The 13,510-nt window shown below is 47.8% G+C and overlaps 1 protein-coding gene across 1 annotated transcript in view; it reads right to left on the bottom strand.

Annotated features, from left to right (window-relative positions):
- The window catches only part of POU6F2 (POU class 6 homeobox 2), a 453,995-nt gene that overhangs the window by 18,444 nt on the left and 422,041 nt on the right, over positions 1 to 13,510 (bottom strand). Inside the window, exon 7 of the mRNA XM_045793668.2 lies at positions 6,526 to 6,732. Coding sequence (XP_045649624.2) covers positions 6,526 to 6,732 — 207 coding nt within the window. The remainder of the gene's footprint in view (positions 1 to 6,525; positions 6,733 to 13,510) is intronic.

Below are 13,510 nucleotides of genomic sequence, written 5' to 3'. Positions count from 1 at the left end.
AAATAGGCTGTGTTATGGGCTGAAATGTGTCCCACCCCAAAATCATATGATAAAGTCCTAACCTCCAGTATCTCAGGATGGGACTATAGTTGAAGATTGGGTCGTCAAAGAGGTAATGAAGTTAAAATGAGGTCCTTAGGGCAGGGCTTCATCCTGTATGACTGGTGTCCTTTGAAGAAGAGATTAGGACCCAGACTGGTAGAGAGGAGAGACCACGTGACGACACAGGAAGGAGGTGACCACCTGCAAACCCAGAAGAGGGGCCTCAGGGAAAGGTGTCCCTGTCCAACAGTGATCTTGGACTTCTAGCTTCCAGAACTATGAGACAATAGACTTCACCCTGTCTGTGGCACACTCTTACGGTAGCCCAAGCTGACTCCTACAGGCTGAGAGCACAGAGCCAACAAAAAAAAGGAGAGGGAAGGGGCAGTTCATGTTAGCCTGGGGCTTAGCATTACCCAGGGAAGGAGGGAGGAAAGTCCATCTTGTCCAGAAAATGACAAACAGGGAAGGACAGGATTCGGGGTCCGAAAAGCTTCTCCTTCCCGTTGCCTTTCAGAGGCTGGCTTCTTTGGTTTGTTTGTGTTGGCTCGAATTGCTGGGCGTTTAATATATTCAACAAAAGTAAATTCAAGTACAAGCACGCTTTATCGACATTCTCGATTTTCTATGCCCTGGCTCCCTGGATAGCTTCCATATGTAACACAGTATATCCTTAATAATGTTTTAGTTTCTGGAATGAAGCATCTTCCAATTGAATCCACAATTGCTATAAAAATAAGTCGAGGTGACAAGTGTCTTGGAAAATGGAATAAAATGCAGAATGTGCTAGACAAGTTGGAAAAATGAATGCGTGTAAACAGTAGAATTCAAATGGACGCAAATATAGAGAGATTAATTTGGGGAAGGGAAAACTCTCCAATTATGCCAAGGCAAAATGGAGGAGGTCTGGCCTTTTACAAGTATGTCAGGGAGCCATAATGAACCGCAGGCTAAATCCCCAGGTGGTGCAATGAGAACGTGAATATAACCCCAAGAGTTCTAGCAGGAGCAAGAGCATGCAGGAGGACATCGTGATTCCCCCTCCCTGCACTGGCTGGCATTTTTCTGAGCACCTACTTGTACCTTATCATAGCTAGAAGAGAGATTAAGTCAGTGGGTCTCAAGATTTAGCATTTGTCAGAATCACCTGGAAGGGCTGTTAAAACACAGATCATATCCCCCACCCTTGCCTGGAGGGTGTGATGCAGCAGGTCTGGGATGCGGCTCAAGAATTTGCATTTCTAACAAGTTCCCAGGTGATGCTGATGGTTGAGGGACCACACAAGGTTTTTGAAGGAGCTTCTCTTTGAAAAAGGGTAAAGGAAGAGGATTTATTACGTCCGGACAAGAGAAGCCGCAGCCCGGATTTAATAAGAACCTCCAAGAATAAGGAGGGCATAATGACTGCGTGAGTGTTACTGAGCTGCTCATTCTGCTGTGGGTAGATCAGGAGCCCAGGTCTTAGATTTGCTAGGATTTAGCAAATGAAGATGAATGGAGCAGGGGAAAGCAGAGATGAGGGAGCGTGTAGGGAAGCTCTGAGAAGGAGGGATCCTGGACAGAGGGACGGTGGCCAGAGTTTGCCAGACAGAGAAGGTGTGAAAGGCACTGCAGGCCAGGACACTGTTGGCCGGGCTTGGCAGGGAGTGACAAGGGGAGACCAGAGGGCAAGATGCCCGGTTGTGCGGCTGGAAGGTCAAAGGGCTGTTTTCCGTTGGAGTTGCCGATACAGGTTGCATTCATCTAGGAAAACTCCTATGCTCTTTCAGGGCGGAAATGCGTCATTTATGCCTCATCGTGGGTGCCGTTCCCAAAAAGATCGGGAACCACTATTACAGGCAGGCAGGGGCTTGGGAAGGACAGTTGACTTTCAAAAACAGGTAAGGGAGTACATTTCGTATTTATTTGAAAAACAAATGAATGGATTTGGATAATCAGATGGCATTTTGGGGAGCCAATTTAAATGAACTGCCTTCCTTTGGTTTCCTATTAACGCCACGATTACTTTTTGAAGAGACATTGCATGCTTTCATAGACAGCAAGGCTCCGAGTACTATAGCCATGGCCTTTAATTTTTGAAAAATTTCAATGCTTTGATTTTACAAATTGCAACATTTTTCCTTCCAAATGTCTCTACCCTCCTAATGATGCTACAAACTCTCGCTAACTTTTGTTGAAATTTAGTCAAAGGGAGAATAAATATACACAAAATTGATGTCTGTGCTGCTTATGGAGAAGTCATTAATTCGCGGTCACAGGGTTGTAAGGGCAAACCAGGGGGTCCGGGGCCCTCTTACTTTGGTGGGGAGTTCCCCATAACCCACGGTAGCTGCAGCGTCCCATGGAGGGAACAAAAGGTTACTTTCAAACTCCACCAAATGTTTTTGTATTAAGTAGCTTTTTTTTTTCCTGCACAGAAAGATACTTTTATCTTTCTCTGTTTCTTCTTTTTTAAATCTAGTCTTTTTCTGACTTTTATTCTCTTGCTTTGCTCACCAAGAATCCCTGATGTGATCGTGTGAAGGCTATATCCAGGGCCATCCAGTCTTGGTATATATTTTAAAAATATATTGCTTGCGTTCCAGATGATAACTTTGCAGGTTCTCAATCTTTTATCATTGGAATAAATCATCATCAAGAGTTGTTGAAGGTCCACTCCTAGATTTTCTTCAGGTTCTTTTAATTAATGGTAGGCGGATGTAAAAATGAAATTAAAGATGTAATGATTTTATTAAATTAAAACAGATCACCCCAGGTCGTCTGGTCCGAGGGCTCTATACTTCACTCCATGAAAGTGAACTCCCTTTCGAGTGTGAGTTAGGGAACTTTCTGCTCCTGTAATTTATGATGTATTTTACTGTTGGAACTATGCTCTTGTGAGATCAGGCATTTGTCATAAATCACATGAAAAAATAAATTGAGAAACTTCTCTACTGTATGATAGAAATCCTTTATTTTTTAGTGGTTGTCTGTATTATATTTCTTCAATGTAAAGGGTAATATTTAAAGAAAAAAATTGAAGACGACTGTCCTTATACCACCAGCTCTGAGCTTTTTGCTTTTGGACTCTTGGGCATTTTATGATCTGTTATCCTCAGGATCCCAGCTTTTATATCCAGGACTCAGACTCGCACATCTCCTGTCAATTCACCCAACTTGTTAACTTTACTGTATGCTCCAAGGTGTTTCAAGGTGTTTCAGAGCTGATGCCAAGAAAGAGCAATCGTCGTTCGTTTCTTTCCACCGTTTCCTGATCTTTCTGATTGGTTCCTTCGATCTTTCTGGGTCTAGAACAGACCACGGGCACATGCCTGGAACAAGAAGGACAGGCCCGGGGGTGCCTGCTGTGACTTGGAAATTCGGGAAGGTTCGCATGCCACTCGTCTCCAGCTGTGCTCACGTGTTCTCTCAGCATGCACGTACACGAAAGGGGCTTGGTGCACACCCTGTCGAGGACAGTCCTGCCCTCTGGGATGTGGCTCATAACTGACACGAAGTGGATTGGCAAGGCACACCCCCAAGGGGCTGGCTGTTTCTTACCAGTCGCTTGGTCTCCAATTCTCCAGTGAAGAAGAAGGTCGTGGCGGTTAGACCAGCAGAGGGCCAGGTATTCCCGCAGTGATAATGAAGTTTGCTCCAGGGACCAACAGGTGCGGTGTGAGAATGTTCCTGAGGTGTGTCTGTGCTCGTGAGACGGGCTGTGGAAATGGATTGTTGATGGCTACTTTGGGCGAAGAGTGGAGGAATGGCACCATATCTGCCTCTTTTTTCCCATTGCTTGGTTAGTTCCTTCTCCTGGATTAAAACCGTCCTGCCTCAAACCTAGAGCTGTGATTTTATGTAACTGGAATCGTGTCTCACCTACACGCCTTCCTCTGAAATCCAAGGTGAGACTGAGAGCTACTTTGTATTAAATGTTGATGATTTCTAATTAACTCATCACCTTTGTGGCAATTTACGACTTGGCTTTGCTGACGGAAATAGTTTTTAGCGGAGTGTCTGAAAAGAGGCTGATCTCATTTTTCCCCCTAGAGATAATTTTCGCATAAGTTTGAACAGATAGAAATAGGTCTTAAAAAGCCAATAAAAGATAGAGGCTCTTGCCTTATGTAGGGAGCCGTTTAGAAGATAGCGAGTCCAATGGCATCTTGTAAATAGCAAAAGAAATAGCCTAGCTGAGAGATAGGGGTGGGGAGAGGGGAAGGAAGTCCTTAGTGATCTATTGGGCTGGGACTGTGCCACTGCCTATGGTTAAGCTGAGGAAGAAGAGGGGGCCGGGAACCTTGGCTTAGGCTTAGAATGGAGGGAGACCCAAAGGGCATAGACCAGAGTCTCCATCTCTGGGAAGTGTGTTCAGACCTGACTTGGTCTTTCCTAGTGTTCGCCCCTCAATGGTGGAGGTATCTTTGCTGGACCCACTCACAGATCCCCTCGCTACTCCCTCATGGCACTTACTGTAGATCTTAGGTACACACTTGTGCAAGTTTCTGATGAATGTCCATCTTCCTGCCTAGACCGTGAACTCCATGAAGGAAGGGCTCATGGTGTCTGTCATGTCTACCAGCCTAGCTTCCAGGTACAGTGCCTGACAAATAGCAGGAGGTCAATAAATATATATATTAAACAGATTTTTAAAAATATTTATTGGACAAGCAACCGGATTTTCCAAGCATAGCCTTCGAGTGCCACCAAGAATGGGCTGTAGGCATGGTTGGATCCGAAGCCAAATGGCTGAGATCTCTGGAAAGATACTTCTACTTTGCTGCAGATGAATGATGAAAAATTTCGCAGCGCTTTCTTCTTCCTTTTTCCTTTGTATTTTATTTCCCTGCTACATGCTTTACATCATGCAGCTTTCCATCAACTCAAAAGGCCATCTACTCAGTCACGCACTCGCCGTTCGTATTCGTCTTCCCCTCCCACCGCCTTTCCTGTCAGTGCCCCCTCCAGCTGCAAATCTGGGTCTTAGCCTGGCCCAGCTTTTGCTTCTTAACTCACCCAGCTGCTGGTTTCAAAACGTTTCAAACAGAGCAGATCCAGACTTGAAAGCATTATGACAAAGAAAGAGAAGAATTGATGTTTCTCCATTGCTTTCCCCCATTTCATCTCGGCAGCATTTGACCCTGGTCCACTTCCTACTTTCAAAAAACTCTTGGATGCTAGATCATTACCCTCTGGATTCCTCTCCTCCTTAACCAGCCACTTCTTCCATCTCTCCCTTCCTCTTCCATTCCTTAAAAGCTGAAGTTTCCCCAAGTGACTCCTTCATCTTCCTTCCTTCTCTCGCTCCTCCTGATTTCTCTGGATGTTGGATTTGTTTTCAGCTACAGCCTTGGCACTCATTGACTCTCAGATTCTGTCCTGAGCACCGCTACGATTCCAGACCCTTCGTTCCAGCTATCCAGCGCGTGCTTTCATAAATTCCTCTTTGTGTTTTGCCACCGTCTCCGAAATGGTTTGTTTACAATAGATGTTTCACCACTTCAGCTCAGCCTCCATCTGCTCCCCGAGTTAGAGCTGTTTTCTTGAGAAATAAAGCTGAGCATGTCATTCTTCCCTTTAAATACCTCTTACCGATTCCCAGGGCTGCAGAGTAGATGGTCATCACCATCCTCACGACTGCGTACGTGCCCACTGTGTGCCAGGCACTAGCCACTTCATATAGGTTGGCTCACTGAATCCTCACAAGCACACTGGGAGCTAGGTACCGGTTATGCCCATTTTACAGATGAGGAGCCTGGGGCCCAGAGACGATGCATAATGTGTTCAAGATCACACAGAGACAAAGTCCGTCATTTCCAGCTTGATTATGGAGCCCTTTCCATGACTGTCCTCAGCCTCCCCCTGTGCTCCAATCACATGAACCTTTCTTCTGTATCGAGACACTCCAGCCTCCTTCCTGCTCCCCTGCCTTTGCGCCTGCAGTTCCCGTGCCTGGCATGCTGTGATCCCATCATCACTCCATCTTCATCCGTCAAGACTCAGTCCCCAAACACCTTCTCTGTGAGAACTCAAAACTCTTCAGACAAAGTTGGTCACTCCCACCTCTGTGATGATATTAAACATTGTACACACCTGTCCTGTTACGGGACATTCCCTGCTCTATTGCACAGTGGAGCTTTTGTTTTTCATTTACGGCTAAGGCATAAGTAGTTTTGGTTTCTTCTTGACCCCTTTTTAAATTGTCTGAAGGTTAAGTATCATCAGTGTCAAAGTAAGGATGAATCCCTATTGAATTTTAGGCCACTATTTGTTTATAACTTAATATGTTAATATTTTTAGATTAGAGAGCTAGCTCTTACCCAGATTCTCTAAGAACGAGAAATGAGCTACTTGCCTTTTAAAATTATTGATGTGTTAATATTCAGGATGGAATATTTTGTGATTTAAAAAATTACTCTTTATGGACTGAGACCAAACAGAAGATGAGCGGTAAGGAGGGGGGTCCAGGTAGCCACGGCTGCCTGGACGTGGGGCCGTTACCTGCTGGCCGGGCTTGATGGGTGAGAGCGTGATGCCCTGGGTGTTGATTACTGGCAGGATCTGGTTCCCGATGACCGTGGCAATGATCTGGCCCTGGGCGTTGGTCAGGAGCTGGGGGGTGATGGGCTGCACTTGGAGGCCCTGAGTGCCGCTCGCTGCTTGGCTCGATGGCCCCGGATTCGGCATCAGAGGGATGGTCCCAATAATCTGCAAGAGACGGGCCCAAAGGTGAGGTGCTGGGCTCTGCTCTGGGTCTGCACACGCAACCAAAGACCCCTCATGCCCTGCTCTGTGCAGGAGGCTCCCGAGAGCCGATCGAGAGACTGTAACCAGATCTGGAGATGCGGGTGCGGAAGACAGTGGCAGGGCATGGGCACCTGCAGGAGAGATAAGCACACGTGAATGGGGTGCATGGAAAGGCAGGGGAAAGCATCTTACTTGAAAGTAAAATCAAGCTTTGGTGAGGGCGCAAACCTGGGATTTCTGCTGGGGCAGCGCAGACATCTGCTTTGTTGTCTCAGAACCAGCTAGAAGATAGACCTCTCATGGCACCCAAGACCCTAGTCTAGCAGGGGAGCCACGTCCCTTCCCCAGAGAAGCACCTCAGACCCAGGGTGCTCCCTCACATCCTTTCCCCTGCCTCTTTCTCCTCTGCTCTCTGCATCCCTGCATCCTTTCACCTTTCATCCTACTCCTCTCTCAAGGTCCCTGGCACCCCAGCAGGAGTGGGCCTCAGCGCTCTGGTGTTCATGGTGGTCGAGAACCCAGGTCCTGACATCAGGGAGACAAGATTCCATTCCGAGCTCTGCCACCTTCTAGCTCAGTCAAAGAGCCTCAGCTTTCTGAAGGCTTGAGAGAAGTGGGATCATAAACAAATGTTTGAAACTCTTAACATAGAGTTGGAGTGACAACTAAAGATGGAAATTTTGAAAATGTGCATTTTAGACAATGTGTTTGAAACTGGGTCTTAAGGGTTAGAAGTTCAGGGCTTCTGTGGCAGGTGGCAGAGAAGGTTTGTGTCTGCATCTAGCAGCTTCTGGCTTCAGTGAAGGCATCGTGCAGAGTGTTGCAAGGAGGGACCCGGCTGGACCCAGTCACGGTGCTAAGGAGGGAGGGAGCATGGGCAGGACAGCAAACGGTTAGGGTGTCTCTGAGAGCCGGAAACAGATCACATTCGTATGTTGCCAGGGGCAAATTTAATCAGTACAAAACAAAAATATAATCTATGTTTCCCAAAGTTATGGACTCTTCTGGGGGAGTCACGGAGTTGGCGGTTTCCCCCCTCCACACAGCACGGGGTGGTTCAGCAGCTCTGCCCTTTGAGTTACCTTCCAGCGTCCCCTCCCAGATGTGAACTGTGGTCACGTGGCCTGGGTGCCACCAAGACATAGTCATAATACTGTCTCCAGAAGTGCTTCCATGTCTATGGTTTCATTTCCTTCCACGTTCCTACGTCCACTAGGAAGTGGGCACTAGTCCCGCCCCCTTTAACTGAATAAGACAGTGAAGCTCAGCTGTCACTTGATGGAAGCATTAGTAAGTGACAGAGCTGGAGTCCAGGTCCAGCTGAGCCCCAGTTGGTGGTGGCTCTTCCATCATGTCATCTGGTTCCCACCACGTGGAGGACACTGGAGGGGACCCACTCTCAGACCCACTCACTCTGCATCCCGTTGGCAATTTCCCTCCAGACAATACGCTGCTTGTGGTCTGAGTTTATAAATGATTCTGTTTTCAGCACTCCAGAGAGGGCTCTGAACATAGGTTCTCAACACACGTCTTTTGAATGAATGGTTTCCAGACTCTGCTATCACTGGGATTCCAGAAGCAGCAAGAACTGCGGGAGTACCCCAATAGCACACCATTCGGGGAGGAGGATGGTGATGGAGAGAGCGCCCCCTCCGCACTTGGCCTTGCTTCCACCTCCAAAGCCCCCGGGGGATGGTGCTAATGGAGGAGCTCTGTGCATGCCAAGTATCGGGCCGTTGTCAGTGGAGGCTGATAGAGTTCGCCTAATGACTTCGAGAGGGGTCAGCAGGCCCCCGGGGAGTCCGTAGCCCTGCGGTGTCCCTGAGCAAGCCTGTGGGGTCGTGGCATCGGCAGTGAACCCGTCCCAGCAGTACCAGCAAGGTCAGGAGGAGACCCCATCAACAGGTGAGAGCACATAAGGACTGTGTTGATGAGTGGCCTTGTGTGACGCAGCTCAGGCTTCAGACACTGCTCCTCTGACCCCACAGGCAGCGTGGAGAGATCTGGGGAGCAGGCTCCTCGTCCCGCACCTACACGGACCTGTCCGCTCTGGCCTCCCCATGTCTTAGGCCTGAGAAGCCCCGCTCCATTGGATTGGCCTGAGTCGAAAGCTGAGAGCAGCTGCAATCGTTTAGGCAGGGCTGTGGGTTCTATTTTAGGCAGGATGTCAGTGTGTGTAGGAGCCCGAGTGAGTAAGTAAGCCGGGAGAAGCCTTCCGAGTGAGGCTCGGTGCCTGACAGTCACGGAGCCCGCCGTGATGCTGGAAGGCATTCTGCTCCGAGAAGATTGACACGAGTCTCTGCTTGCCTCGTGGTAATGAGATACTTCGCCTGCTCTCCCAGTGGAAAGAAGACAGGCAAATGCAAACGCCTCGCCAGCCTTTCCTGTGGGTGCATCCTCACCCCAAACGCTGTGTTTGACATTACTCAAACATGGTGCCACTTACGTCTCCTCCCCACCGGCTCCTCTCTTCTTTTGGGGGCCGCAGCATCACTTGCGGAGGGTGGGACAGCACAGGTGTGGGAACCAGAGGGATATGGAACTGCATGGCTGGAGGGACCCTTTAATAAGGAGGGTTTGCCTGCCAGGTGGGGGGTGGGTTGGACAGTTCCAAGGTCTGGAAGCCTTCTGTGAAGCTGTCTGTTTCTCATCTTTGTTCCGCTTGCAGGAGAGTTGAGATGACCATCTGGGCACGTGAAGAACTTGGCAGGGCACGATGGGGGTTTCCCAACACCCCCCAGCGAAAACCAGCACGCCGGTTTTCATTTGCTCCCATTCATCAACTGTAGAGATGATCACACACTGTGTTGTCTACAAATTCCCAGGTGTGCCTATTTTGCTAAGGTTGGGCCCGACTCCTCTAGCCCTTCCACAGACCTCACCAAAACACTTCCTCGGATCCTGACGCCAGAGAGATCTCAACAAGGAAGCCAGAGACGCCGAGGCAGCCATGGTGTGAGGCTCCTGGCACTTGCCTAAATTGGCAGTTTTACTTGCAGAAATTGTATTTGAAATTAGAGGACTTTTGATGTTCAAGGGAAGTACTTACATCTATACATGTTCCAAGGAAATCAAGAAATTAAAACCAACGTTTGATGTTAGGAGAGCTCTGACTTGAAGGCAAAGAGAGACAAGATGCTTCTGAGACATCTGTAGCCCTAAGACCAGCCTTTGGAGTTTGAGTTTTCGGCTCCCGGAGCTCAGGATTTGCTGCTAGGAGAGTCCTGATGGAAAGACATGCTGCTGAGCGCACGAGGCCAGCCAGTAGGCTGTGACCCCTGGTCAAGGCATTAACAACACAAGAGAACTGACTTCGGCGGAGCAGCCTAGTACCTTCAGACTCTTCTCTGCATGGAGTGTGGCATCCCGTGCCAAGGGGAAGACCAAGAAGATGCAACTGGGGGCGGAGGAGGGGGCAACAAGGCAGACACATTGCAGGCAAAGATTCTATCAATTCAACAGAGAAACGATACGTACCAAACAAGCGGCAAGGACTGCCTGATAAGAATCTCTGTATCCCTGGGGTGGGTGCTGCAAGGCATATTGGGAATGAATGAGCAGTATCAGAGGAAGAACGATGAGGGTGGTTAGGAAGACTTGACCGAAGAAATGGGGGCAGAGCAGAGCCTTGAGGGTTGGGTGGGATTCGGCAGGGCAGAAACCATTCCAAGCAAGAGACTAGCGCGGCATGAGAAACACAGGGGATGCAAGCGAGCAGGTCGAGACAGAGAATCAGGGACAGGTCAGCATGGAAGGTGTCAAATCCCATCCAGGCAAGGGGGTTCAAGGATGGTTTTGAGGGCTGGGGAGGAGCGCTGAAATGGAGTTATTTCCGGGGTGAAGACAAAGGTGTGGATAGAAGAGACTGAAGTAGTGAGAGACTCCAGACAGGAGCTCGGTCGCCAAGGGTGAAGCAAAATGCCTCCATGAGTCCTTGACCGAGGGGATGCTGGATTCACTGACTGCCACTTCAATTCAAAACACACAGCCTGCTTTATGCCTAGGTTGCAACATTAGAAATTTTTGGGTGAAGTTATTGCCCCATCAATCCCGCAGTAAATAGCTCAGGCATCGTTTGCATTGATCCCCGATGTCTTTGCCCTGGCTCTCACCGTAATGACTCGTCTTCTGATGAATGCTTTAACCAGGCTGAGGCCCTTACTGATATTGTAATGATAACTTGTGACCTGAAAGAGTTCTGGCCTCTCCGACAGGGCACTTCCTTGGTTGTTGCTGCTTGTGTCCACCTGTCTTTTTCCTTAGAGGAGTACGAGCATCAATCGCACCTGAAAGAAAAGTCCATGTGGCAAGAGCAACTGAAAATAACAGTTAAAACGACTCCTAGAATGCGTAAGCACCTGTATCCCTGTTTCTGTAAAAGTTTGGGTGGCTTACACATAAAAGTGACTGTCGTTCATCCAGCAGCAATTAGGACTTTAGCCATCATGAAGTTTATCTTGGGACTGTAGCAAATCTCAGCACTTCAGGGTCACCAGATTGTTGTTACGGGGCCCTTACGGACTTTGTGCTAGTTGAGGTGTGCAGTAGGGACGAATTAGGACCGATGGAGGATAATGTGCACTGAATTTATTCACTGCCCACATGTGGTGTCCTCAGCAGCAGCTGACGCTGGCATCACAGAAGCCCCGGGCACCCAGACAGGTCATCTGATGGGTCACATGTCGTAATTGTCTATGACATGCTGTTAAACTCTGCCATGGAGGATGTGTTTGCAGATGTCAAATTGACAAGTAATTTTGTTGCACGTATCTTTATGAAAAGGAAATCCGTCAATGCTATAAATCGGTGACTTTCTCAGCATCTTCAGTCCATCAGCAGAGACAATTCTTTGCCAAGTATTTGTGTAACCTCAGCACTTTCTGGTCAAGAGGCTTTAGTTAGCACTAACATCGAACAAAGAGCACGAGAGAGCCAGGGAGCTGGTGTGAGCGATCACCAGGACAGAAGTAGCCCATCACCTTCCCCTTCCTTTCTGGTCTGGCAATGGCCATTCTGTCTCTCTTTCTCCAAGGGAGGATTTTGTCTTTATGTAACACATTCAGTGTGATCTCCTTGTGCTCCAGTTGTAAGGTTGAACCCACTTAGAATTATTTTGATAGCTCCGGTTAGGATGTTGATTCCAGGAAAGGTAGGAGAACACAATTATTCCCCAAACAAAATTTATTTTTCCGAGATGCACTCGTGCCTTCTTACATTTAGCTATGTCCAAGATGGGGAAAAAGAGAGGAGTGGATGTTGAGAGGGCCTTTAGCTGAGAATCTGAACCAGAGAAGAGTAAAGGCATGAAGATAATCAGATGAAGGACCTCAAGAGAGGGAGACACCCAACCAGGGACCCTTGGGTTTAATCTTGGAGGCAACGCCAATCCGTTGGCCGTGGCTTCCCCGAACTCTGGAGGTCTCAGGGTTTGGGAAAAATACAGGACCACGAGTGATTATCACTGTCTGGCTTGGGTACAGGCAGCAAGAATGACAGTGGCTGAAGGTGGCATCACTGAAGCCCAGGGGATGAGGCAAATCATCTTAGACCAATTTGCAAGAAATGGACGATGTGTAGCCTTTAATGAGCAGCTGTGAAAAAGTATTTCTTAAGGTGTACATTTTGATGCTTGTGTGATGGGCATCGAGAGGTGCTTTCGCCCCTGGGAATATCTACCGACTCAACGTTTCCCGCTGTCAGTAAGAATTAGGGTCCCTGTTGGATGCTCCGCTGTTGGTTTTCAACTTTGGACACACTCACAGACACGAGTAAAGAATCAGAGGTGCCAGGATCTTTACAGGTCACTGGGGTCACATTAGGAGAAGGATAATTGACACGAAAGCCGGGTGTTGTAAAGACAGCAATAACATCAGTAAAACCTTCCTCTTCTCTAAAATCTTCTGAAGAGCCATTAAAGATCATTCTCCTTAACAGAATTTGGGATAGGTATATAGAGGAATAAAATTCTCCACTGACCAGGTTCAAGCCCAGGCTTTGCCAGTAACCAGTGGGAGATTGTTGGCAAATTACTTCACTTCTTAGAACCTCAAATTCATCTGTAAGATGGGAATAACGACGTCCACTTCAGAAGGATATCGTGAGGACAAAATAAGATAATGTACACAAAGCACCGAACACTGCTTCGCCAACCAAACTGGTGCTCAATAGATGTTTGTTCATAGCTTAATTTTGCTCACGAGCCTGTGTGGTAACTCCTGGCATTTGTACTAATTTGTAAAAGCTCCTTTGTATTTTTCTGAGTATTATGATTTACAATGAAAATAGTTTACCATGAAGAACAGAAAACAGTAGTTCACCATGAAAAATAATTAAATCCTTCTTGTCTTATAATGGAATGCTATGCTGGAAGTTTCCATTGAAGCACCAAGATTCGGTAGATGTTGCATTCCAAGGGAGGGACTAGATTATGATGCTGAAAACCAATTAGACAATTCCAGAATGCAGAGGGCAGACACAGAAGGATTTTTGAAATTCTGTGTGTCTTCCTCTCTCCCAGGGATGGGGCATGGGGAGTTTCTCCTTACCTCCAGGTTAACAAAAGTGGTTGAGTAACTATTGTCCCCTCAAATTTGGGGAACACACACCTAAGGAATCTAAAGGTGAGAGGCTGTGGTTTTTGAGCTGAGGAGGGAAGAGAGCAAAAGAAGAGCAAAGAAGAGGAAGGAAGAGAAAGGAGAGTGATGAGAGAGAGAGACAGAGAGAGAGAGACAGAGGGCTA

Source organism: Ursus americanus, chromosome 3 (assembly GCF_024610735.1).
Source record: "Ursus americanus isolate L20-20 chromosome 3, mUrsAme1.1.p, whole genome shotgun sequence".
Classification (NCBI taxonomy): domain Eukaryota; kingdom Metazoa; phylum Chordata; class Mammalia; order Carnivora; family Ursidae; genus Ursus; species Ursus americanus.
This window is presented reverse-complemented; position numbering and strand designations above follow the sequence as displayed.